Here is a 26,918-nt window from a genome sequence, read left to right as displayed (position 1 = left end):
GTCCGTAGCCCACACATAGTTAGGTAGTCATTTTACACCTTGTTGAACGAAAACGTACGTGTAAAGTGTCTGTACTAAGGACGTACTTTTAGCCTAGCGTGATGGTAATGGCATTCGTGACCTCCAGATTTCATATGCACTCTAAGCCTAGTCACTTGACCTACATAACAGACAGGAATATTCAATGAAAGACAAGATTGGAATTGCCTTCGCCAGCATGGCAGAAGGTTATGGAAACAGTTTAGCCAAGACTTTTTGGGTCTATATGTAGGTCAACAGCATATAACTCACAAAGTTGTGAGTGGATTTTGATGATAGTTGGTAGGTGTGTAGCGGTTGTGAAAAAAGGTCAGGTCGTAAAATGGTGTACCTGGCGGTTTCTTACTGGTCCCCAGGGAGATTGTACGTAAGTGCGTTTGGCCTTAAACAACATAACTCAAGATGTGTTGATGAATATTTTAAAATGATCTTCGGTGGAATACGCTAAGGAACTCTACAATAGGACAGGACCATCATATCACCCAGAATTTATAAGGTCTCAAAAACAGACATTCTTTATAATGACCCTTGTTAAGTTGGCGAAGGTATGGGTTCGAGGAACTCAAATTCATTTCTGTCCACGGTTTCGTAAGACAGAAATGGTTTCGGTTTATGTAAGAAGCTTGCGCTTGTATTTACAATAGAGTTGTAGTTTTTGCTGAACTATCATACGGAAAGCAACCTTAGTGACTCTATACCAACAAAGAAAACAAGTGCAAAACTATAAGTCAAATAAAGTAATCTATACACATTGGATGTATGCATTCCTTCGGTGTGTTTTAAGTCGCTGACTTGGCCGTCTCTGTGCACTTCAATTTGATGGTTGCGCAAATATCATCCATGTAATCAAATCAAAATGGCCTTAGGTCTAACTTTGCAGCAGTATCGGTAGAATCAGCTTTAAATCAGCCATGTAATAGGCAAAACTGATCGAGTTAGACTAATAGCAGACACCAGAATGGGAAATTACTGGAAACGAAAAATTAAGATTGTTAGTTTGATTTTATTTATTTTGCACAATCATTAAAAAAGTTAACATAAAACAAATTAAAGGATGAAAGTACATGCAGGGGGGAAGAAAAAAGCCTCGTGGCTTGTACAAAGTCTTCCTCCAAAGTAACAAGATTGAATAGACGTGAAAAAATTATACATTAGACAATAATGTAACCAAAAGAATTATATCAATTAACAAAATGGAAATAAATCATAATATTATTACATATTAGTGATGTCACTTTACCATTAGATCTAACGTTGTAACTTAATCAGTAGAGTCAGTTTTATATAAGCCAAGTCTAAGGCAAACGTGACTTATTCATGTTCATATCAGGCAACTATGGAGAGAAATTCCTGGTAACGAAATATAGGAGCTTGTTAGTTATGCCTCCTCTTTTCGCTATTAGGTATAACTTTCCAAACGTATCTGTAAAATCAGTTTTATATCAGCAATGTTGTAGGCAAAATTAAGTTTTCAGGTTCATGGCAGGCAACCAGGGAGAGAAATTGCTGGCAAAGAAACATTGGGGCTTATTAAAAGTGTCTCCTTTGCTCACTATTAGGTCTAACTTTGCAACTTTATCTGTAAAAATCAGTTTTATATCAGCAATGTTGTAAGCAGATGTTTTTGATTCAGGTTCATGTCAGGCAACCAGAGAGAGAAATTCTTGGTAACGAAATATTGGAGCTTGTTACTGATGTCTCCTCTCTTCGCTATTAGGTATAACTTTCCAACCGTTTCAGTACAGTCAGTTTTATATAAGCCAAGTTGTAGGCAAACGTGACTTATTTAGGTTCATGGCAGGCAACAAGAGAAAGAAATTCCTGGTAACGAAATATTGGAGCTTGTTAGTGATGTCTCCTCTCTTTGCTATTAGGTCTAACTATCCAACAGTATCTGTAAAATCAGTTTTATATCAGCAATGTTTTAGGCAATCGTACCTTATTCAGGTTCATGGCAGGCGACCAAAGACAGAAATTACTGTAAAAGAAACATTGAAGCTTGTCCGTGATACCTCCTCTCTTCGCTATTAGGTCTTACTTTCCGACAGCATCTGTAAAATCATTTTTATATCAGCAATGTTTTAGACAATCGTGCCTTATTCAGGTTCATGGCAGGCGACCAAAGACAGAAATTACCGTAAAGAAACATTGGAGCTTGTTAAATGTATCTCATTTGCTCACTATTAGGTCTAACTTTGCAACTTTATCTGTAAAATCACCTTTAAATCAGCAATGTTGTAAGCAAATGTTACGGATACAGGTTCATGTCAGGCAACCAGAGAAAGAAATTTCTGGTAACGAAACATTGGAGCTTGTTAGTGATGTCTCCTCTCTTCGCTCTCAGGTCTAAACTTACAACTGTATCAGTAAAATGAGTTCTCAATCAGACGATTTGTAGGTAAAACTGAAAAAGTATATACATTGTTTTATAGGATGATGGAAAGCAACCAGACAGAGAAATTACTATCAAGTAACCATTGGGTGTTGTTAGTGAGCTCTCCTTTCTTAGCTCTTTCCTCTCAGGTCTAATTTTGCAACCGTGTCAGTAAAATGAGTTCTAAATCAGACAAGCTATAGGCAAAACTGAAAAAGTATATTATTAGGCTGGTGGAAGCAACCAGACAAAGGAATTACTGTTAAGGAACCATTGGATGTTGCTAGTGAGGTCTCCTTTCTTCGCTCTCAGGTCTAATTTTGCAACCGTATCAGTACGTAAGTTGTGGGCAAAGGTGATTCAGTTAGCCGGGCTCATGGTAGGCAACCTGGGAAAAACATTACTAGTAACGAAACATTGGGGATTTCATTAGTGATGGCATATCTTGCCCATTGTGAATATAATATCAGCAAGGTCAGTTTTGAATCAGCAAAGCTGTAGGTAAAAACGACATAGTTATTCTATAGGCAGGCAACTAGGAAGACAATTTCATGGAAACGAAAGCTTACCCTTGACGTCCCTTTCGTTCACCGCTTTGTTTATTCTAACTCTACAACAGTATCAACAAAATCATTTTTTTTTCTTTTTTTCAAATCACCCGAGGTGAGTCAAGAAACTGACTTTATTAGCAGCTAAACAACCATACTTTTGAATTTTCCCGGAGAAACTTCAAACTGAAACTAACGTTACAAATTGACCCAACTCATGGGGTTATCATGAGGTGACAATAAGTTCTATTACTACGTGCCACTAACGAGAATTCTCATTTGAATGCGAAGCGAGTGCATCGTTTAATGTCAGGCAACACACGAGAGAGCACTCCGAGGGGCTCTTATTACAGAAACATGCTACATTTGGAATCGCTTTTAGTTCGACTTCAACCGTCTGCTCGAAATGGTACTCTTAAGTGCATGCAATTCACTACCAGGAAGGTTGATCCACATTTCTTTTTGAAGTGTAGTTGTATGCACGCTAGCTCTACCTTTACAATCGCGTCTAGTTTGACTCCTACGTACCGTGTGCTCGAAAAAGTACTCTAAAGAGCAATTCACTATAACAGAGGTCGGCATTTCTTTTTTAAGTGTACTTTCAGCAATGGTGGAAGATTTTGTCAAGCATCCTCTGTTGGCTGTGGTGCATTCGAGAGCCTAGAGGCAATAAATAGTACTGCTTCAAGAAGCGCATACCATATCTATCTTTTATTCAGCGGAAAACGTTGTTTTGCGCGTGGTGTGTGTGTGTCTGTATGTGTGTGTGTGTGTGTGTGTGTGTGTGTGTGTGTGTGTGTGTGTGTGCGTGCGTGTGTGTGCGTTTCTGGATCAAATTTGAGATAAGCATAACTATGTGAAAAGGTGGACAGTGACGGTATTTAATATGTTTTATAAGCTACGTTAACATTACCAGTCAGTTCCGTTCGTTTCAAACCTGTTTAGAAATAGCCAACACTAGTATTCGAGTAGTCTCTTTTTACAATAATATTCATTACTACATGTATTCTCACATGTTATTGTATGCTCCCTATGTTACTACAATGTAGTTACAAGTAGCCTCCGGGCATGAACTTGCAAATAAACTTCTTATACTAGCCTCCATAGCAGGCTCTCTGGTGCCTTTTTCTGCTCATAATACACTTTTGCTGGCCATCTCTTCTTGTACTGGGTCGCTGATTTGGGCCGGCAGTCAGAGAGGGCCAGCAATCAGCGACCCAGCTGCAATACAAAAATAAATGGCCAGCAAAAGTGTATTATGAGCCAAAAAAGGCCTCAGAGAGCCTGCTATGGAGGATATTCTTATACTATATTATTGCACCTAGAGCCACGGAGACAGTTATCTAATGACATCTCATGAGATTCATGAACAGTAAACTGGCACCACATCAATGCCGTATGGGGGGATTACGCCAATGGCGCTCTCCTGCTCCTGCCTTGATAAGGCTTCCAGGTCTGTCTAAATGACATGATAACTCACACACCGGAAGACTGGTTGTGAGAACTTAAGTCGTGTTGACATACGGAAAAGATAAGGTATGGTTTGAAATATATGCAGAGAGCCTCTTTGGCAACAGTCCGGAATTAATTGGGATGTTTTCGGACTTGTGATATGCTTTCATAATGCTTTTACTTAGCCCGGCTACAAGAAACCGAATCTAATAGATCTTATATAGCTACCAGGGAAAAGCCAAGCTTGTAGAGCAGTGCTATATTGGGGCTCTATTTGATTGTAAGTCAGAGTGTTGCCAACAGCTTGGCTGATTTAAAACGGGTTTTCCTGATATGTTTGCTGGAATGTGAAATAACTAACAAGCTCAGAGTTTTGTTAGGCCACACTGATTTAATTTTATAGATGACATCCGGCGCCGGCGAAAAAACAGACAAATCTAGCAAAAATAAGAAAGGCTAAGCATCAAGACAGCTTTTTTTCCCAGGCTTGGTTTGTCTTATTTTCACCTCCAGTAAGACTCTAAGTGACAATCGTCGCCATTTCAATCATTTTTATATTGTCATTCTTGTTTAAAGAGGAAATAAGGGCGCATTGGCCCTAGTCATGACCACTAAAATGCTTCAATGTTTCGTTACCAGTAACTTCACCCACTGGCTGCCTACTAGCTTAACTCTATCACTTGTTCCTACAGCTTGCCTCATATAAAGTTGATTCTGCCAACATTGTTGCAAAGTTAGATAATGGTGAACGATGTTGTCATTATCAACAAACTTCGATGTTTCGTTACCAACAATTTCTCTCACTGCCATAATCCTAACCAATGCCTAACCCAGTCACGTTTACTGCCCCTTGAGTGGTATAGAACTTATTTTACTGACATTGGGACCTATAATCGTGAAGGAAGGGGCAACACAAGTTAAGCTGAATGTTTCGTTACCAGTGATTTCTCAATATAACTCTGTCACTGTTGGCTCGGATGACATGAAACTGACTTTACTGACACTGTTGTAGTTTAACATCTGGGTAGAGAAAAGTGATGGTGAATGACCAATCGACGTTTTACCTCAAGTCTCTATGTGGCTGTTACCACGCTTATTAAGTCACAGGTTTGGGCAGATAGACAAGAAATGGATCTAAGGCCACATGATATTTATTTATTGCTTATCGGATTTTCTTTTCAGAAAACAGACGGACCGACAGATCGAAAAACAACAGACTGTGGAGTTAAATGGCATGTTTTATGCAATGAATCCCATCCTTTGATTTTTTTTACAAATGTTCTGCATAAAAGACATTGTATTTAGACTGAACGTATGTCTATGTGGCTCTGAATTGCAATATTTACAGGTATGTAATAGTAAAACCTGTATTATTTTTTCGCAACTTAATTCTTTAAGAGAAACAACAAATAAAATTGTTGTGGCCTAATGGTGAAGAAATGTGACATCACCAATGAGCCTCAAGGTTCGTCACAATGATGTTCTCTCCCTCGGTAGCTACCGTCAAGATAATTCAGCCAGCTTCGCTCACAGCGGGACTGATTTAAGACTGATTATATATACCCACTGGTGTAGAACGCAGGCAATACTAACAAGCTTCAATATTCCACTGTCATATCAATGGTGTGAACATAGGGGCACGAAAGAGAGAGAGATAAACGAATTTTTAATGCACAATAAGCTATGCGGCAATGCCATTTTAGATGTCGGCGCTTTGAGGCTTTATTTGTTTGAACAACACGCAACACACAATGTTATAGCGTGTGTGTGTTAATATGAACATTCATATTCCATTGTATTGTTTAGATGAACGCTTACATATTCCATGCCGTTATGTGCTCGTCATGTTTATAATAATTTCGACCTTTCAAACAACATTAACCCTGTGAAAACTTAGCCTGTGGGATTTTGTAAGAACTTCCTTGGAAATCAGTGGAATAACTCATGAGGGAAATACCATACATTTTCGTAAATAAAGCGATAAGAACGAGACATTCAGCCATGAAAACAAACCAGCTTCATTCGAAAATCTAATCGTGTGTCAAATCATACAAACTATACCTTAAGCATCTCTTTTGCAATATCATTGACTTCCTCATTTCTAAAGTTTATCAAATATCACCCCTGTAGTTTTCTTTATCAGTTTTGTGATCGTATCTTCGTTATCCTTTCTCTTTATGTCATATACATGTAAGCCAGACTGAGAATGGGTCATGTTAGAAAAGAAATTTGGCCAACAAATAGCAACATTTGATGTCAAAAGTATGTAAAAATTATTTTTTATTAAAAAAAACTAGAACTACATGGCTACTAACATTGATGGTTATTTTTTTGGAAAGGAGTTTTGCTCAGCCATGCCTCTAGACTACCATAAGACAAAACTATAATCCATATCTATTCTATCACTTATGCTCCCTTTCATATATACCACGTAACCATGCAGAACACTGAACAAATACAAGGACGTACTCATAGCGTCTTGTTATATCTAGCTGAATGCCCATGATATTACGTCTTATTTCCTGATATGACGCACATCCCTTATTCAAAATCATTCCATAAAACATAACTTCTCTCCGTATCAACCCTGAGCCTACGCCACCCTCATTACGATTCAACAGAGGGCAGGACATAAAAAGGAACTGAACAGGAAAGGACGACCTCGCTGCTTTAAGGTTCCTTTCGTTCGAAGAATTGTCTTGGGACATAATCTTAGGATACTACACTGAGGAAGAGTTTTACCAATTTCCAAGTCAATTGGGTGACTTCAATTGAATCTTGCTGTTCAAAAGTACAATCCTGTGAAGAAGTGTCTGAGAACATAATCTAAGAATAAAGCACTAACAAAGAATTTAAAACTTTCCAAGTCAATAGTCCATCTTTAAGTGAATCTTGCTGCTTAAAAGTACATACCTATGACGAATTGTCTGAGGACCTCATCTGAGGATATGCTACATTGAGAAAGAATTTCAAAACTTTCCATGTCAATTGGCTACCTTTAAGTGAATCTTGCTGCTCAAAAGTACATACCTTTGAAGAAGATTGAGATCGTAATCTATAAGGATACTATACTAAGAAGGAACTTTACCAATTTCCAACCCAATTGGTGATAAGAAGGTAAAAGTACGGTCTTGCTGCTCAAAACTTCATACATATGAAGAATAGATTGAGATCATAATTTCTAAGGATACTACATTAAGAAGGAACATTACCAATTTCCAAACCAATTTTGGTGGTAAGAAAGTGAACACAAGATCTTTCTGCTTAAAAGGACATACACATGAAGAGAAGATTGAGATCGTAATCTACTGATACTACACTAAGAAGGAACTTTACCAATGTCCAACCAAATTGGTGGTAAGAAAGTAAAAGGACGATTTTGCTGATCGAAAGTACATACCTATGAAGAATAGATTGAGATCATAATCTACGGATACTACACTAAGAAGGAACTTTACTAATTTTCAACCCAACTATTGTAAGATAGCAAATGGACTATCTTGCTGCTCAAAAGTAAATACCCATGTCTAAGATAATGATCTAAGGATATACTACAACGGGAAATGATTATACTAATTTCTGAGCTGAATTACGACACCCAACTGAAAAGAGGCATTAAGAATTGCCCAAGAATATATTCTAAACATACTTGACTAGTAAGAAAACATTCCACAAATTTCCAAGTCAATTGGCAGTGCCCAAGTGGAAAGGAATTACATAGATGCAATTAATGACATTTCTGTTTATATAGCTCTTGTCTAATTGAATTCTAAAATGTATTCATATTCAATGAAGAAAGACATTATACATAACATACGATTTATATCATGTAGGAAAATAGCAGTAATATAGGAAATCAACATACAAGATATACTGTAGGAACCGAAATTAGCGATTTTCGCCAAAAATGCCAGTCTAAAAACGGTTGCCATGGCAACACGAAAAAATGGAAAATTTGCCAACTTTGTAAGATTGTTGCCGACTAAACTTTAGGTACCAAATTTAACGGCTCTAGCGTTTGCCGTTCTGGCGTTATGCGACATGAAAGTTGGCGCGGCTCTAAAAAGCGACCCCCCCCTCCCGCCAAATTAAAAGGGTATTTTGTATTCCTAGAAGGAAACCGCAACAGGGTGCCGTAAAACCCCAGATGATTTCAAGATTTCTTTTGAGTACTTTGCGTGCTTTTTGTTCTAAGAAATGAGAATTTCCAAATGGTATTCACAGGAAATAGCTTTAAAGGCACGGCTATGAAATACACTGATCCCAATGCTTTTAACTTTATCTTACCTCTGTGTTAATTGCCTTGCTTTCAGATATTTCCGACATGACGAGAATTGTTACTTTCAATACAGCTTCAAATCCGATGTTATATATATGGAAGGATATTCAACGGAAATAGCTTCAAAAGCATGACTATCATGCACACTGATCCCAATACTTTTAACTTTGTCTTTAAGTTAGCTCTTTGTTGCATGCCTTTATTTTTCAGACATGACGAGAATGGTTCCATTCAATATAGCTTCCAACCCCAATATATTCCGCTTGCTAAGTATGCACTTAACGTAGCAGTCACGCTGTTATACTATAGATAAGCCTTAATGCCTGTCTAGAGTCTATCTAAAGGTAACGCACTCTCACTTTTGCGTGGTTGCGAATTATCTGACATTTCTGGACAGGGAGTCCTTTCAATCAGAATGACTTCCTCGCATCGCAAGATAGTAGCTTTTAGTCCGAGGTATTCAATTTTGGCAAAAGTTCAAATGGTTCAGTCGGTCAGTCACTTTTCATCCTCAAGTTTTACACCATAAATGTTGGCTACTTGTGTAAAATATAGATCAGTTTTACTTGTGTAGAGGGGGAGGGGGGCTAACTCGTTTGAATGCATAGACGAGTACATTTGGAGTCGATGTTTTCGGTTTTCTTTGTCTATTTTTCTTCAACTTAGCTCCTAATGGCCGGTCAAAGTTAAGAACGCCGTCCCAGCTTGGTAGTAGGAAGTGGAGTTGGCCCGGGTTGAAATATACAGTTGGCTTGGCTCGGGTCGAAAGTTGTTAGGCACAGTGGAGATATGCTGGTAAGTTAGGTTAAAGGTCCCAGAAAGGTTCCGGATTAGGTTATGAAAGGTGTCCTTATTTCCTGTCTGTTTTATCAATCGTTGTCTCATGAGAAATTCATAGATAGAATAAATGCATAGCGGTTATTTCATGATTTATAGTGAGGCAATGTTGATTTGATTATAGGGCTGCCCCCCCCCAAAAAAAGCAGAAAAAAGTCATGAATTACAAAAGAAAAATCGAAAAATGGCTACTCATATCGTAAAATGCCAAACGCCAGTATCAAAGTCAAAAAGCAAATGAGAACAAAAACACCTGCTGTTCGTTATAACATACTCTGTGCGTTTAGTCATTTCGTCAACCTTCCCGACAACGTAGATCTCTTAATGAGGGAAACTTTTTCTTTGTCCGCACGGGAGTGCCAGTTTTGGGTTTCCCAGAAAATTTCATCTTTATAATCAATTCAACATGCTAAAGCTAAAGTTAAATTTGCCATGCATAACATTGTGATGCGTAGGCCCGGCACCCATCTCCGTTTTTAAGCCCTGGGGTCACACATATATAAGTCACTACAGCAGGGGGCCAGTCCACCGGTAGTGAAGTGTGTTTAGCTTCCATACTCTTCCTCTTTGCAGAGAAAGAAGTATGTACCATTTTTAAGAGTCTTTTGTATGACCCGGCTACAACATCCAGTCTTCCTTGGTGGTCTCCCATCCAAGTACTGTCCGGACCGCACGTTGCTTAACTTCCTAGATCGAGGGATCGGGTGTACCAACGCGCCACGGCCGTAGCTCAATTCACCAACATTGCCTGATGACTAAAAGACCTTCACATTCAAGAAGAATAAATAAAAAAAACTCACCACAACTCATGAAAGGTCATTCACAAAATGCCATACGACGTATCGGATGATGTATGAGATATTCAATTTCTTATTATTTGCCATTATGGACCTCGTATTCAATCATGTTGTCTTAAATGCAAAAAAAAAACTTTAAATGTTAAAGTATTCTATCACGAGTTTGCAATTAGGAACTATGTGCTCAATCTTGTTATCTTTTATACATAGAAAAGACCACCAAATTACCTGCTGTCTAGACGAAATGGACATTTATTAATGTTGGCTGCTGTTTCAATGATGTTAGTATGAGAGCTTCGAGTTCTTGCTACTTTTAGAGTCAAACAATCGAGGAAGCCTAATATACCTATCATGGTTGAACAAGTAAGGAGGACCAAAATATCTTTTGTCTAGACCAAGAAGCTTTCATCAACAGTTGCAATCCATTTCTAGTCTAGACGAAATGACCACGCATTGATGACGACTTGCACTGCATGAAAACACGTCGGTCGAGTTCCGGTAGTAGGGAATGAGACAGCAAGGAATCGGATCATGTCTTGAACAGGTTGGGAACTAGTTGGTAGTAGTCAATAGCGGTCGGAGCCGGTATGAAGTCAAATGAGATTAATATCAAACGCTCCATAATCGATGGTAAATTACTTCCAAACACCAGCTAATCCATTCTAGACAAACCGTACGCTGAATTCTTTAAGCATCTTAAAACATTTGGCTGGCTAAGCCAACCAGCTGCTTAACACAGCCGAACTTGCTGCCAACTTTGCTTGGGAGAAGTTTGGGAGGTCCAACCAAATATATATGACACTCGTACAGCTATGTGTGAACCAGACTACACTTACTTGGAATTGTGTTTCATTACAATTACTTGGAATTGTGTTTCACTCACTCACTCACTCACTCACTCACTCACTCACTCACTCACTCACTCACTCACTCACTCACTCACTCACTCACTCACTCACTCACTCACTCACTCACTCACCCACTCACCCACTCACCCACTCACTCACTCACTCACTCACTCACTCACTCACTCACTCACCCACTCACCCACTCACCCACTCACCCACTCACTCACTCACTCACTCACTCACTCACTCACTCACTCACTCACTCACTCACTCACTCACTCACTCACTCACTCACTCAGTCAGTCCCGTAGCTCAGGTGGCCGTAGGGGCAGTAATACTGTTCACAAGTGCTTTCCACTTCTGGCAGTCTTCAAGTGTACGGTTTACAAGTGTACGGTAATTTAAACGGACACTTCGGACGTAAAAGAAAGTTGTTGTAAACAGATAGGGCATTAACCATTCCAGGCACAACACAAGCAACACGACATACGTAATACATATATATATTCATCTAATACATAAGAATATTTATGGGCACTTATAGATTTACACTTTTCGAGTGATCTCTGCTATAATTAGTATCCTTTTATCTTCCCAAATCCTCAAGACACTAAATGCGGACATGTTCATTTTATTTTCAAGGTCTTAAAATCAAACGCTACTTTAACCACGCATGAGTACTTCAGCTTAGTGGTGGTACTCGACTGCAAATGAAGTTGAACCTTCCTAAAAGCAATTTAGAATGACTAAGTAAAGTTAGCATTCATCTAACTTCTTGATGCTTCGTTGAAGAGGCAAAGACATGCAGGGTAATATAACTACCGCTACTTCAAACCTTTCGGAAATATGCTTGCGCGCAAAACCATAACACTGCGAACACGTAGTCCACTATCTTGTATTGGTTTATACTACGTTTGTTTCCACCTCGAAATTAACCATGGCAGAGCTGTCTACCACTAAAGGTCAGTCCAGAAAGCAAGATATCAAATCCCGCAGCTCCACTGCAGTACATTAGAAATCCGTTAGGGGACATTGTCTAAATTGACCATTAAAGTCCCCCATCCCTGCTCACCTACGAAATATCACTGAAGATTCATCCACAGCCTCTCGAGTTATGCAGTAAACAGACATTCTGAGAGACGTACAGACACTCTGTGAGACGCACAGACACTCTGAGAGACGCACAGGAAAAATAGCATTCTCATGGAAGCTCATCGGTGTTGGTAGTAATCATAGTACAATGCTAAACTTTCTTCCAACACAAAAGTACACACGGATCAAATTTTCAACGACCACTGTTGCCTTTTTCAGGATCAGTACTGATGACACGGTGAACTACTTCAGAACCTAAACTCGCGAGAGTTGCAGACTCGTTCAAACTGCATGACACTTTTGACCAATTGCTGACGACACATATCCGGAAGATCACATGATAATAAGATCACGTGTCTCTAACTCTCGCGAGTTTACGTCCTGAAGTGATTTGTCATCAGTATTGATTGTGAAGAAGGCGAAAGTGGTCTTTAAAAATTTGATCCGTGTGTACTTCTGTTTTGGAATTAAGTGTAGCATTGTACCCGAAAATAATGGTTTGCTCCATCCACACCGCACCATCGTACGTGTGGGTTTTTTTTAACGTGCATGGGGTGTGAGTATATGGACCTCCATTTAACGTCCTATCCGAGGGACGGCCTTAGCCGAAACTAGGTACTCATTTTCACCTGAGTTAAGTTAGGAAAGTCGTGTAAAGTGCCTTTCCCAAGGGCACAAGAGGGCACAAGGACAACCTTCTTTGGAAGCAAACAAATCTGAATAAATGGGGTAGGGAATTTCCCGAGCAGCCTTCGTAACCCTATGAAGTCAGCGAGTCAAGCTTGCAGAAGCCCAATGTTTCTGACTTAGGGAGAAGAGATGTTGCTACAGTGAAGTTCGTTGCCCGGAAGTGGTCAATGACCATGCACTGAAGAAAAAGGGTAAACTTGCTACCGGCGCCTACTGACGTAATAGTACCCGTGATAACTTTTAAAAAGTTATCTGTGACGACATACTTGCCCTCACAGGGCAATTATATTTTCTTTAAAGTATATACTTTTATCTTAATGTTGGCCCAGATCCAGGGAGATAAAAGCTTTCAGACAAATGTTACTACTATAACGATGTACCACAGCCAAGTCATCATTATTCTAGCTGCAGGAAGGATGGAAAATTACGTAAAGAGAGCGAAGGAAAATAATAGTACTTGTGTGATGAATGCGAACATTATGTTTTGTAGTCAGGGTGGTCGTTAGAAGTTCGTGACTAGCGTAGAGCATGTAATTTGACTGAGGCTCGAAGACGGTGTGGTGCCGTATGGTTGTCGCACGTAACAGGGAGGTCAAGTACGGTCAGGGTAGCGCTAGAATTGCTGTATAGGAGCGTGCAACGCAATTAAGCGACGTGCACTTAAAGCAGACTAGTGCTGCAAACATACACTGAACAAGGAGGTATGTGCAAAATTTTATAATTTGAGGTTAGAATACGTATACATCCAAACACCCCACACACACTACATACATATTACAGAAACACCCCGCCCTCTCCCAACACACACACGCGCAAACACATGCTTAAGGCCAAGCAAAAATGCTGTGTTTCCGAAACACATCAGGCCCTCTTTTTCAACATCATCTATTCAAATCATACAGATATTTATGGTACAAGCAAAAGTATATTGATAAAGTAAAACAATGGAGAGTATATATACATCTACATCTAATAACGTTAGATAAAGACACACACACAAACACACATCACACCACACACACAATACACACACACAACACACAACACATACACATGCATGCATGCACACTCACACACACACACACACAACACACACACATGCACACATGCACTCTCACACACACACATACACACACACGTACGTACACGCAGCAACATGGAACGATATCTAGAACTACGCTGAATGTAACCGGCCATTCACCCCTATGCTATGCAATGCAAATGGTCACTCTCTTTCGGGATTCCATTGCTCTCCCACGTAATGACCGTGCAATTACATTACGCAACAAGGTCGGTCTTTCGCGTTGCTATCAAACAGCATGCGAGAGAGAACTATTCTTTAGACTCCTCCAGTTATTTAAAAATGTCTTGAAACAACAAATTTCAACAGAACTAAGTTATATTCACCGGACGTTTAGGTTCTAAACTCATATGTAAATAATGTTAGATTCTCACTGATTCACTTTATATATGTCATTTGTATGTAAATCATGTTTAGATTCTATGAGTCATTTACATACGAGGGACATCTGCATACAAACCTTTTTTTTTTTCAAGTTAACTGTAATTGTAGTGAATTGTTTCTGCCAGTTCATTCTAATGACGCTGAAGAAAAGTGATTACTCGGAACGTCCAGAAGTAAATCTCTGTTTTAACATAGTTGTAAAGATCAAGTTTTACTTGAAAATATCTCATAGGATGCTGTTTTATTCATTGATGTGAATATCTCTGTAAATCTAATATATTCCCGATTCGTCTGACTTAGAGCAGTTGGCGATCAATCAACTTGCTAGAAGTGTGCTTTAATCATGAACGTAATCCGAGCAATGTAGCAAATATGTATGAACCAATAATCATTATACTTAATAAGCTCTTTCACAGAGATTAGAACTCATGTGCGGTGACATGAATTCTAGGTAATACTTGACTTACTTGACTTATGTCGGGTGTCGCTACTCCCCTGCCACCCGAACCACTGTAGTAGCCCAGAAGACTCAAGCATTCCCCTTGCTTTCCCCTTGCTGTCTGCTTCTAGACCTTTGTCTCAAAAGTAAAGGCATCGAAAAATTAAAACAGTCCTTGTCTCGACCATTATTTCGATTTGCATAACAACGTCCAGGCGTTTTACTTGTGTGTGTAGGCCTTTACCTTTGACATATTACCCAGAATTCCTGTCGCCGCATATGAGAGGGTCTGCATGGAGGTGCTGACAACGATGTACGCTAAATTCGGGATGACTGATACGCTTAACGTTCAATTCACGAAGGCTACCAACGCTTCATCCCACTACGAATTACATACAATATATTAGCTTCCCTACGAATTACGGGAAATTTAAAAGGCCTGCCTACGCCTTACCGAAAATAGCATGCAGACCCCCATATGAGTCTGATCCATGTAAAATGGGTTATCATTTTCTTAACGACAGGTCACAGCCCAGGCGACCTGCATGACCCTGGCTGTTCTAAGTCTGGACCGGTTCTGGGCCATCGTCAGACCATTCAAGACGCCCTGGTTCAGGACGTCTGTCGGAGTCTTACTCACCACCGCCATCATTTGGGCCGGTAAGTTGGGAAGCAAGGGGGGAGGGGAGGGGGGTAATTTCGACTTGTAGGTAAAGGTATTTTCACATGAGTGCGTATATATAAGACTATCTTTTGGTGTACTATAGGTACTCACAACTCACCACCGCCGCCATCATTTGGTCCAAAAGGTATAAAGCAAGGGGTGTGATTTTGTGTCTAAACTTTCTTGAGAGTCGTAGCTAAGTTAGTGGTCACACAATTAGCTCTACCTCAGAGGTAAGGATGCATGTGCGGCGAGAATGTTTCAAATGTAAAGGCCCCGAAATCAAAAACAGCCATACAAGCGATCGCTGTTGTTGTTTATATCCGGGGTATTCAGCGGTTGGTGCCTGCCAGGACGTCAGCAGATTGGATTGAAAATTGACATTTGAATTAGCAGATCAAATTACCGGTTAATATGTAAATCAATCTTTTGCCAAAAAACTGTTTTTTGCCTACCACTGCGTCACTGTGACATCATCGCGATCGCTCGTATTGTCTTGACCATTGAATGGATATTTTTATTTTGTAAAACCAAGGATAACAGTAACCAAAAATGTGGATTTTTGAAAAGTGTCCGAAATAGGCAAACTATGGTATCATTGGAAAGGTCTCTTTGTGGGGAGTTGAACACTACAATCCGTTTTTTAATAGCTCTTGTTGTTGGCGAGTTATTCGCGTTTATATCTAAGTCCCCCTAACCGCGACCAAAAATGTGGATTTTTCAAAAGTGTCCGAAATAGGCAAGCTATGGTATCATTGGAAAGGTCTCTTTGTGGGGAGTTGAACACTGCAATCCGTTTTTTAATAGCTCTTGTTGTTGGCGAGTTTCTCGCGTTTATAGCTAAGCACCGATAACAGTAACCAAAAATGTGGATTTTTCAAAAGTGTCCGAAATAGGCAAGCTATGGTATCATTGGAAAAGTCTCTTTGTGGGGAGTTGAACACTGCAATCCGTTTTTAATAGCTCTTGTTGTTGGCGAGTTATTCACGTTTATAGCTAAGCACCGATAACAGTAACCAAAAATGTGGATTTTTGTAAAGTGTCCGAAAGAGGCAAACTATGGTATCATTGGAAATGTCTCTTTGTGGGGAGTTGAACACTGCAATCCGTTTTTTAATAGCTCTTGTTGTTGGCGAGTCATTCGCGTTTATAGCTAAGCACCGATAACAGTAACCAAAAATGTGGATTTTTGAAAAGTGTCCGAAATAGGCAAACTATGGTATCATTGGAAAGGTCTCTTTGTGGGGAGTTGAACAGTGCAATCCGTTTTTAATAGCTCTTGTTGTTGGCGAGTTATTCGCGTTTATAGCTAAGCACGTGGGCTTCGTTGCGTTAAACCCAGAAGCTTGATAAAAGCTCCTTGGCTAAACTTACAACCATTGTGTGGCCATTGTTTCGATTTACATAACAACGTCCAGCCGTTTTTTTTTTCGAGCCTTTACCTTTGACATATTACCTAGAATTCCTGTCACCACACATCCGTTCTGATCTCTCTGAGAGGGCTTCAAATTGATCACCTTTTGGTGCACAATTCACTACTACTCACTATACACCACCGACATCATTTGAGCCGGTAAGGTAGGGAGCAAGCTGTGTGATTTTGTCGCTTAACTCCCTTGTGGTTCTCAGCTAAGTGAGGGGTCACACCAGTGCGTATATACAAGTCCATATCATTTGCGTATTGGCATTATTTGGTTTAAGTCAAGTTTGCGGTTGTTTTTGACCTTGACCTTTACCCTGAAGACTGGTTATCGAACAGAAAAAAAGGTTTTAATAATAAATATAAATAAGGAACTGGAATGTACACACGCGTAATACCGCTCCCTGAATATTTTGTTACATAACGCCTCTTTTATTTATCAATTCGTACACGTTGGAATGCAGATTCCGTCCAGTCGCTGACAAAAGAAAGCGGGCCCTGTTTGGAACGTCTGACCGGTCACAAATCTTATCCACTAGTTGTTACAGTACACTTTGTATTGAGTATACTATTACCTTCGTTGCATAACGCCGTTTTGTGTTACAATCCCCGGGTGCAGTACAGGCTGTATAGCGAAACGTAAAGACATATCCATCAAGATGCATGCCTGTCTTTAGGGCAGATACCGCAGTTAGACCTGTCCATAGGAAAGCATGCATGTTAAAATACACTAAAAGACGACTTAAGTACTAACCTCGATTTCAATCATCGAAATTCTTCTCTAATATTTAAAGGTCATCTTTGTAACCGTAGGAAACAGGGTTTGAACCGACTCAAGCTCCAAAGAAATGCTCAATCTATGATTAAGAAATCTCACCTTTAACCAGTTTTCGCCCGATACCACAAGTATAATCCAACTAAAATCTGTCTTTACGCCAAGTACTGTTCCTTCTAACCTAAATGTCTCCAGATTGGGCCAAAATTCCTAAGGAAAAAGAGCATTTTAAAATATTTTAGGTGGCACTATAATCGTATTCCCATTTTGTGCCTTCTACTGCCCAACTCAACTGTGGCGCCTGCCGTTTTGCAATTCGTTGTTCTCGCCCATAACTTATGCCAGCAGAACATAGTTTTCGGCCTATGGGGATTTCTATAGTTTAGGACCACAAGGTGACTGGCTTAGATGCGGAAAAAGTATGATATATAATAGGGTGCACTTTTGGAATACCAAAATATGTTTGATATTAGGGTACAAGTCACAATATAAAATAAATAGAAAATATTGTCGGCGTATCGCCTTCTGACACCCACTTTGAAATGCCCCTCTGCGGAGGTCAAATAACTGCAGCTGGTTCACACTAGAAACGCAGTTGCGTAATAGGGCGCATTTATACACGAAATAGCTTTCCAGATCATACAGTCTCAAAGTCGACATCTTCTCTGACCACGTAGCACAGGTTATATCTGGCTGCCCCTCAAATAAGGTTTTCTACCTCTCCTTTAACAAGTTTATCCGTACTACTTTATGTACCCGCATCATGGACCCCGGGGAGTCAATACTGTGTTCTGCTACCTTATATCGAGACGTGTAAGAAATACAAATCTTCTTTTCGTACTCTGTGTCAATGACCGATGTAATCTCCTAAAACGCTAGGGCCAAATAGATCATATCATATAATAAAAGCAGATCCGGGGGCTTAAGTACATAAACGATAAACTGTCTATATGCAAAGTACTTAATACTTGATTGATGGCCTGACATTTTCATGAGCCCCGTGCGGTCTATACAATCAATGAGCTTTTATACATGATGCAATATACTCTGCTGTTCTAGAAAACGAAAATTAAAATGTACACCCATAAATCACGCAGGAACACAATTTATCATGCCCACGTCTCTCGTTTTTACGTTTTTTTTATTCTGGTTTCTATTATATCATATTTTCTTTGCTCCCGAAAGCCGCCCGGTCGGGCTCCGGTTTGGAAATGTGACGTAGGCAGGAATAAACCTGGTGGAGGTTTCACCCACCTTTATGGCCGTGGTCAGCCAATCAGAAAATCGCCCTAATGTTTTCACTAGGAAAAACTTATTCTTTGATTGGCTGGTAAAAACTGGTAAAAAGACCACGCCCACAAAAGCGGAAACCTCAGCCGGTTAAGGCTTAGGTCACATTTTCAAACCGGGGCCCGGCCGGGATGTTTAAAGAAACGTAAAATTAGAATGTATACCTAGAAATGTACACAAATCATGCCCACGCATCTTATTTCGATATCTTGTGTATTTTGATGTCTTTTATATTATTCTTTTCGCTCCCGAAATCTGCCCGACTTGGCCCCGGTTTTGGAAATATGACCTAGGCCTAAGCAGAGCCTCCCTCCAGATATTTTGTATAGGCCGAGGATTAAAAGTAACGTTTTTGAAAGAGTTTTCTACATTCTTCCAGGTTCCTTTCTCCTGTCCCTGCCGATCGCCTTCTTCATGAAGGTGTTTGAGCGCGACTGGTACGGCGTCAAGCTGATCTGCCTGGAGGACTTCCCCTCACCTAACGAATACCCGGCCTACATCATCTACACGGTACTCATCAGTTACGTCATCCCCCTGACAACCAGCGTTGTCTGCCACTGCCTCATCCTTCGTTACCTAGCAACCATGGCCGCGAATACGTCAGTGGCGCAGCAACACGTCATGGCGAGAAAAAAGAAGGTAGGAAGTGAATAAAGATAGTGTTAAAGCATCCTCCTACACAGGGACATACAACAGCGATAACGCCTGTCTGGATGTACCCTGCTTTCTCAACCGTCACTCTTAGTTCCTGTGGACGCCCCCCTCCCCTAAACCAGCTGTCAGCCAATCAGAGAATAGGCCTTTCAGTGAAAAATGATTTTTCTCATGAGTTTTGATCAAACGACATTTTACAAACACATCTCAAGCTACATTTTTAACATTACTAAGACACGGGAAAAAGCCGAACAAATGTATTAGCATAAACCCATATTTTAGATTAGTCTTAGAGAAACCGTCTGTAATGTATTACGACCTTTTGTATCTATATGCCTGTATTTAGCACAATAGGACATGAATGTGCAGTAAAGGCTATTACTACTACTATTTAGATGTCTTTAGAGAACTTTCGTCAAAGAAAGAAAAAAGAAAGTCAAAGAAAGAGACCTCGCCAAAAATAACTTCTAGTCGGCCACCAAGCGGTCGTACACGACCAGCTAAAATAAAGTGAAGTCACTGACGCACAAATACGTTTGCAATTTGAAGGAAAATGCTGTTGCTATAGATAAGACAGCCAAAGATTTCTCTTCTTCGCAAACTCCGAAAAGAACTGTTTCCTGCCTATTCACAAACTGGACAGACACGGGAATAGGGTAAACGTGCGCACCGCTCACGAGGAGTGAGCAACGACGAATGAGAGATATAGGGGGAGGTAGAAGAGGGAACCAATGGAAAAAGACCGTTAGGAATTAGGGCACATCCGTCCAATTTGTGAGCCGACAGGAAACGTGAATTATCTCGCGAAAATAATTAATCTTATGACGCAGGTGGATACATGATAGCAGCAAGAAATGATTCCTTTTCAATGGCAGCGTTATCTTATCTGCTGAAAACCTCAAGAAAACTACCAGACGGTGTCCTTGAAAACTCAGATAATATGCATGCATTTGTCATAAGATTAGATTATCTACGTTTCTGTCAGTCGTTGTCCTGATATTAATCGTACCCACGAGCCAAAAAAAGACAGCGTAAGAAGACAGATGGATGTTGAAACGTGATGACCCAAGTGGTGTCTTGGAGTCACAAATCTCCAACTGCCTCACTAGAGACTGTTAATGATCATCATCAATCGCTGCCCAATCTCTTTAACCTTTCTTTGTTTTAACCTGCAAAAACTTTAAAAATCCCTTGGTCATCATGATTTGTATCTTTCCACGTCGAGATGGTGGTAACTGCCTCCCATGAGAGTATTAACGATCACTATCAATCACTTCCCAGAGAAGTGACGGTTGGTCATCTAAGTTGTTGAATTACATTATAGGAAAGTTAAACTGTTGCCAACTCAAAAGTTGGACTCAGTGGAATTTTCGAGTCGCTCACTCTCTTTCAGCTGTCTGACAAAATCTGTGTGACACGTGATTGTCTGAACGTGTGACGTCAGCAATGGATCAAAGGTTGCCGGAAGTCAATATCTGAAACGAGGCAGTCGAAAAGCGTAGTGTGTGCCAAACCGACCTCAACCGGGAAGGGAGTCGATATCGACTTCCTATAACCTTTGACCCATTGCTGACGTCACACATGTAGGAAGTCACATATCCACTGTGACAGGTTCAAACAGTTGAAGACGACTGAGAGCTCTTTGGGTGACGGTCACGACGATATAAAAGCCAGTGCGGTACCGCTCTCTTGTCATTCTAATGAAGACTTTTGAATAAAAGGTCAAAACTGGTAAAAGGTTGTCAGGCGTTATCCTTCTGACGCCTTATCGACCAGTTGAAGACGACTGAGTGGGTCAGTTGAAAAGTCATGTCAGTCAAATACTTAAAAAGTTGAAAAAGTTGGAAAACAGTTTCAAAAGTTAGAAAATAGTTTAACTTTTCCATGAAATATCTACATGTAACCTTTCTAAGCCATAATCCTCTTTGGCATGATATCCGACCTTACAATATTGTACCATCCGCGTGTGGATGTTCCGCACGTACTGGTACGCTATCTGGTGCACAGCACATGTTAGTCTTCCATACACATGAATACTCACCATGCACGATATAGTACTCTTCGAAAAAAAATGTTGCGGACGTCCACCACCAAAATGAATGCGCAGAATGCAAGTGATGTACAGTGTAAAATTTGATCTGCCCATCCACTATGTACGATGTAGAGCATCACAGTTCACCTATCAATTTGAAAGAAGTTCAAGGTTCTTCATTGCAGTATTAGTTGGCCTTGTGATCAGGATGGCAGCCCATATCAATGACAGGTCTTCCTGCTTATGTAAAACAAACTATAATGGCGGAAAAGCCGAGCTCTAATACGTGTTTCTTCAAGGACAAGCTCGAAACGGTTTTCTGCTTGTCTTCTTCTTCTTCTTAGTGTTTAGGTGGCCACCATCAACTTGCTGATACCCTATGTAGAGCACAGTACATGTTAGCCTTCTATACACATTAATACTCACAACACACGAAATAGCACGCTTCGAAAAAAAAGTTGTTGCGAACATCCAACTCGAAATGAATACACAGAATGCAAGTGATGCACCTTACTTTGTAAAATTTGATCTGTCCATCCACTATGTACGATGTAGGGCATGACGGTTCACCTATCAATTTGAAAGAAATTCAAGGTCCTTCATTGCAGTATTAGTTGGCCTTGTGATCAGGGTGGAAGCCCATATAAATGACAGGCCTTTCTGTTTATGCAAAACTAACTACTATGGCGGAGAAGCCGAACTTTGATATCATGATAAGTTTTTCTTCAAGGACAAGCTAAAGTGGGAACGGGTTCTGCTTGTTTGTTAGCACCTACCCTATGTGGTGCACAGCACAATCATGTAAGCCTTCTATACACATGAATACTCGCCACGCACGACATAGCACACTTCGAGAAAAGTTGTTGCGGACATCCAACCCCAAAATAAAGACACAGAATGCAACTGATGTACGTTACAATGTAAAATTTTATCTGCCCACCAAGCGTGTACGATTGAGGGCATCACGGTTCATATTCCAAATGAAATTCAAGGTCCTTCTTTGTAGCTTTTGTTGGCCTGGTGATTAGGCGTTATTGATTTTATTATGTGGATGATATCCGTGTGCTCATCAATTTTCGGCCGTTTCGAAACTTAATAAGCTTTAAAACGTCCTGTGAATTGTACGGAATGTCTGTGAAATTAGCACAAATACACCGTAGATTGCAAACAAATGCCATAGAATGTCAACGTTAATTCAAAGGTCAAAAGAGAAGATGTGAAAGAGCAAAAATGAAGAATCTATTGTTCGGTCCTGTATGCTCAATTATTTGTTCAGCGATGGGTGATAAAGAGGGGTGGAGGAAGCTAGTTACGTGGAGATTCCGAGCGAGCTCGCCGGAGTGAGTGTGAGAGTGTGATTCCTGACCACTTAGATTTCATAATGGCAATGTTTTTTTTACCAAACTTTTTTTATTCACACGCTCGCAAACGTTTTGGAATTCCCAGAGGCTGTCATACATAGGATCAAATCAACATGGCATTAAGGTGGTATCTCACTGCACTTGCGTCAAGCTTGCGTCACTGCGGGGTTTCGTTTACTTTTTGTTATTTTATCCGATTTTTAAAAATAATTTAGACATTGCGTGATACGTAAAAGTATGACTTGGAAGACGACAAAATACACAAATAAGTAAGAAAATCCGTTCTTTATCTGAAATTCGTTGAGCATCTTTCGAACACCGCAGTGACGCAAGCGTGACGCAAGCGTGACGCAAGTGCAGTGAGATACCACCTTCAGGGTGGCAGTCCAACATCCCTGACATGCCTCGATAATGCGCCCATTGGAAATGCATTTTACACGGGTGAAAATGAATACCTTTTGCTGGAGATGTTCCTATGATAAGACGTTAAAGGGGACCCAAAGCTTTAGGCCATAGCGCGCATGTATGGATGACATCAGCGCGCTCATTAAGTTTTGCCTGATTTCAGAAAAAAAAACAACTTCGGGAATGGTCAGATAGACCAAAATAGACAAAAATGTTGTGTTGTAGCCTAATGATTATACTTGTAGAAGTGACTCTAGGGAGGTAGCCATGACTATAGTTGTTGGATAGTTGTAAAAGTGCCACCAAGCCATGAATGTAGTTGTCAGCTTGGCAAGTGATACCAGTGTACCACACTAGTATCACTTTAACTACTCTAGTTCTCTTCTTTGATACATGAATGAATGTCTTGTTAGTTGGATAGAACGTTAAAAGAAACCCCATGCCTTAGCCAAAAAGCTGAGTCATCTTAAATGTGTGATTGGATCAAACCTTGTACAAAAATAGCGTGTTACTTCTAAAGGCGGTTTCCTAGTTACTAGTATGCAAAACTAACTACTTACTTACTTACTTGGGCCCTTTGTTCCGGTCAGAACATAGGCCACCGATGATGGTCCTCCATTGTACCCTCCTCTGGGCTTTCTTCCTCAGATCCTGACAGCTGTTGCAGATACTTTTCATCTCTTCCTCCGTATCTCTCCTCCAACTATTCCTGGGCCTCCCCCTCTTCCGCTTGCCCTGAGGGTTCCAAGTCAGAACCTGGTGTGTAATGCTGGATGTTGGCTTCCGGAGAGTGTGCCCTATCCAGGACCACTTCCTCTTTAGTATCTGACTGACCACTGGTTCTTGTCCTGCTCTGTCCCACAGCTCCAGGTTGCTGATCCTGTCTATTTATGATCCAGAAAATTGATGCTCTTTTGTTCAAGCTGGTTCTCTGCGCGTGAAATAAACTAGTTTCCTGACATCTGTCAGAAAATGTGCAGTATAAAATGGTAATGCAGAAAAACGTGATGTATTTTTCAATCCATTTTAATAATTTGAATCCCGATTGATTGAATGAACAATTGTAGATGTAGAATTACCCTCTGTTTCTTAAACAAGGTTTGCCTAATCGTATGAAAATATAGATTAATAGATTTATCCGTTTTAAAGACTTTTTTTCTGATATTGACATGTTTTTATTTTTCAGGTTACTCGCATGGTGGCGACTGTTGTCATCCTCTTTGCCGTATCCTGGGCACCGAATCACGTGCTGAATCTGTGGTTTGCCTTTGAAAAAGAAGGACTGAATGAAATCCCACATGTCGTCATGTGGTTAAAAATTACCGCTCTATGTCTAAGCTATGCCAACTCTTCTGTAAACCCTTTCGTTTATGGGATCATGGGAGAGAACTTTAAAAAAGCTTTCGCAAAATCGTTTCAAAAGGGGGGCTCCTCTGCGGCGGGTTCCGCGGTCTCCCCAAAGACTCCAAAGTTTACAAAGGAGGAAGAAATTGGCATGGGGAAGATTGGGGCTCACCGGACGGCTAACTCTGGGGATAAAAACACCCCCAATGACAGCAGCAGTGAGCTGGAAAAGAATGACGTGCATAAACGAAAGCTTACTATGTGAGCTTTACAGTGTTACTTATCTAGGCAATATGAAAGAAGGACTAAGGCGTGGCCTCATAGGTCGTGCGATCGTCGTGCGACCACTAACGAGCATTTTGGAGGACAAAAATGTAGGTTTTCCTGCAACGTTCAACCGTCTTGGTATACAAAATGCTGTTTTGGATCCATGTCGGTGGTTGGTTCCGTCATACCCCCCTCACATTAGGCGAAAATCGATCGGACGACGAGTCTGCGAGCTGTAAATTACGAGGACGCATGACCCTGACGGGAAGGGGGGAACTCTGCCATTTCTTGTGTCGATTCTATGTCGGCAGCAGGGTCATAACTCCTCGTAATTTAGAGCTTGCAGACTCGTCGTCCGATCGATTTTCGCCTAATGTGAGGGGGGCATTACGGCCTGCTTGAAAATCCTATGGCATCAAAATCGTGCGACGATCGCACGACCATATGACCACGCCCTAGCAAACACAATAAACTTTGCCTGTAATTCACTAACAGAGATGAACATTTATGCTATTTGTCTGGATATTAAAGATATACATTCTTATCTTTGGTTGTACATAGACATCTCAATCTTATAACTATGACTGTATCAGTCAAGACACCATGTATTTGTGTTTACATTCAATCACATCTGTAACGATAATCTAGCTCTGGATTTCATCTTCACAAACCCATGGCTATGACGTTGTGTTAACGTTTGGTCATGTCTATTGGGCTCCTCTGATTAGCACAACGCCTGGCTATATGATACTTCTAGTAAATTTACAGTGTATGAGACGCAGCATTTATTCAATATTATCATATAGCCAGGGGACGTGGGCCAATCAGAAGGCCCCATTTCATGCTGGTTATGACGCCGTAACAGATGGAAAACCATCAACAGCCGTGCATTAATCGTTTCGTTAATGCACGTGTGCATTAATGACTTTTGAAACTTTGAACCCATCAGAAGGACAGACACACAGGACGCTGGCTAATCAGAATGAGATATCCAGGAATCGTCGATCTGCCAAGATAGGAGAATAAGTACAGGCATGGCAGGGGGGATGGCTCCCTCTTTTAACATCGGTAGTGCGTGTTTCTTTGTTCAAAGAAAACATTTGCTATTTAGGTACCACTTGGTACCAGTTGGCCTTTTGTAGGGACGACTTTGTTGTATAAATCGACTTTGTTGTTATTTAAAGCCTTGAAACTGTATCTATTGAATGTACTGAATGAAGGGTGTATGTATTATAAAATAATTTGTCGCTTAAATGGGTCAGTTTGGGTAGGCTATATGATAATAGGGTTAATGACCCGCCTGTTCCTCGGTATATATGGTGTCATAACACCTCGGGGCGGGTCATTAACCCTTAATTATAACAGTGTAAATGTCTTATGGATAGCACGACCTTTTGTGAGTTATACCTTATGGCGCATATTTCTAATATAAGGCTTAGGATATGATGGTAATATTGATATTTGCCATATCTTATGAGATGCTGTAATAGTGAAGTTCATATTGTCAACGCTTGTTATCAAAGTATTCTTGTGTGTGATAAAGGTATTGTTAATGTAACAGTTCATACATGTACGTATATCAGTATGTATCTGTATGCACATTTATGCTATCTATCACCCTACTTGTTCGCTGAACTTTTGACGTTTCAAATATCACCCTGAGATGATCATGAATCACGAAATCAATGATTCCTTAGCTTATAACTTTAACGTTACCTCGTTCAAAGAGTAGCGAAATAAGGCCACGTGATCTTGATAACACGGATGACATCCTCTGGGAACCCAAAAAATGATGCGAGCGAATAAAATTATTAAATATACATTGCATTTATATATATCAAGATAA

The 26,918-nt window shown here is 40.3% G+C and overlaps 1 protein-coding gene across 1 annotated transcript in view; it reads left to right on the top strand.

Moving 5' to 3' along the window:
* The window catches only part of LOC118404927 (G-protein coupled receptor 54-like), a 27,366-nt gene extending 2,111 nt beyond the window's left edge, over positions 1-25,255 (top strand). The window contains exons 3-5 of the mRNA XM_035804310.1: positions 15,385-15,520; positions 19,389-19,648; positions 24,648-25,255. Coding sequence (XP_035660203.1) covers positions 15,385-15,520; positions 19,389-19,648; positions 24,648-25,070 — 819 coding nt within the window. The 3' untranslated portion in view covers positions 25,071-25,255. The remainder of the gene's footprint in view (positions 1-15,384; positions 15,521-19,388; positions 19,649-24,647) is intronic.
* The last annotated feature ends 1,663 nt before the right edge of the window (positions 25,256-26,918 follow it).

This window comes from Branchiostoma floridae, chromosome 17 (assembly GCF_000003815.2).
Source record: "Branchiostoma floridae strain S238N-H82 chromosome 17, Bfl_VNyyK, whole genome shotgun sequence".
Classification (NCBI taxonomy): Eukaryota; Metazoa; Chordata; class Leptocardii; order Amphioxiformes; family Branchiostomatidae; genus Branchiostoma; species Branchiostoma floridae.
Note: the sequence above shows the minus strand (reverse complement) of the source record. Positions and strands in the feature narration are given on the sequence as shown.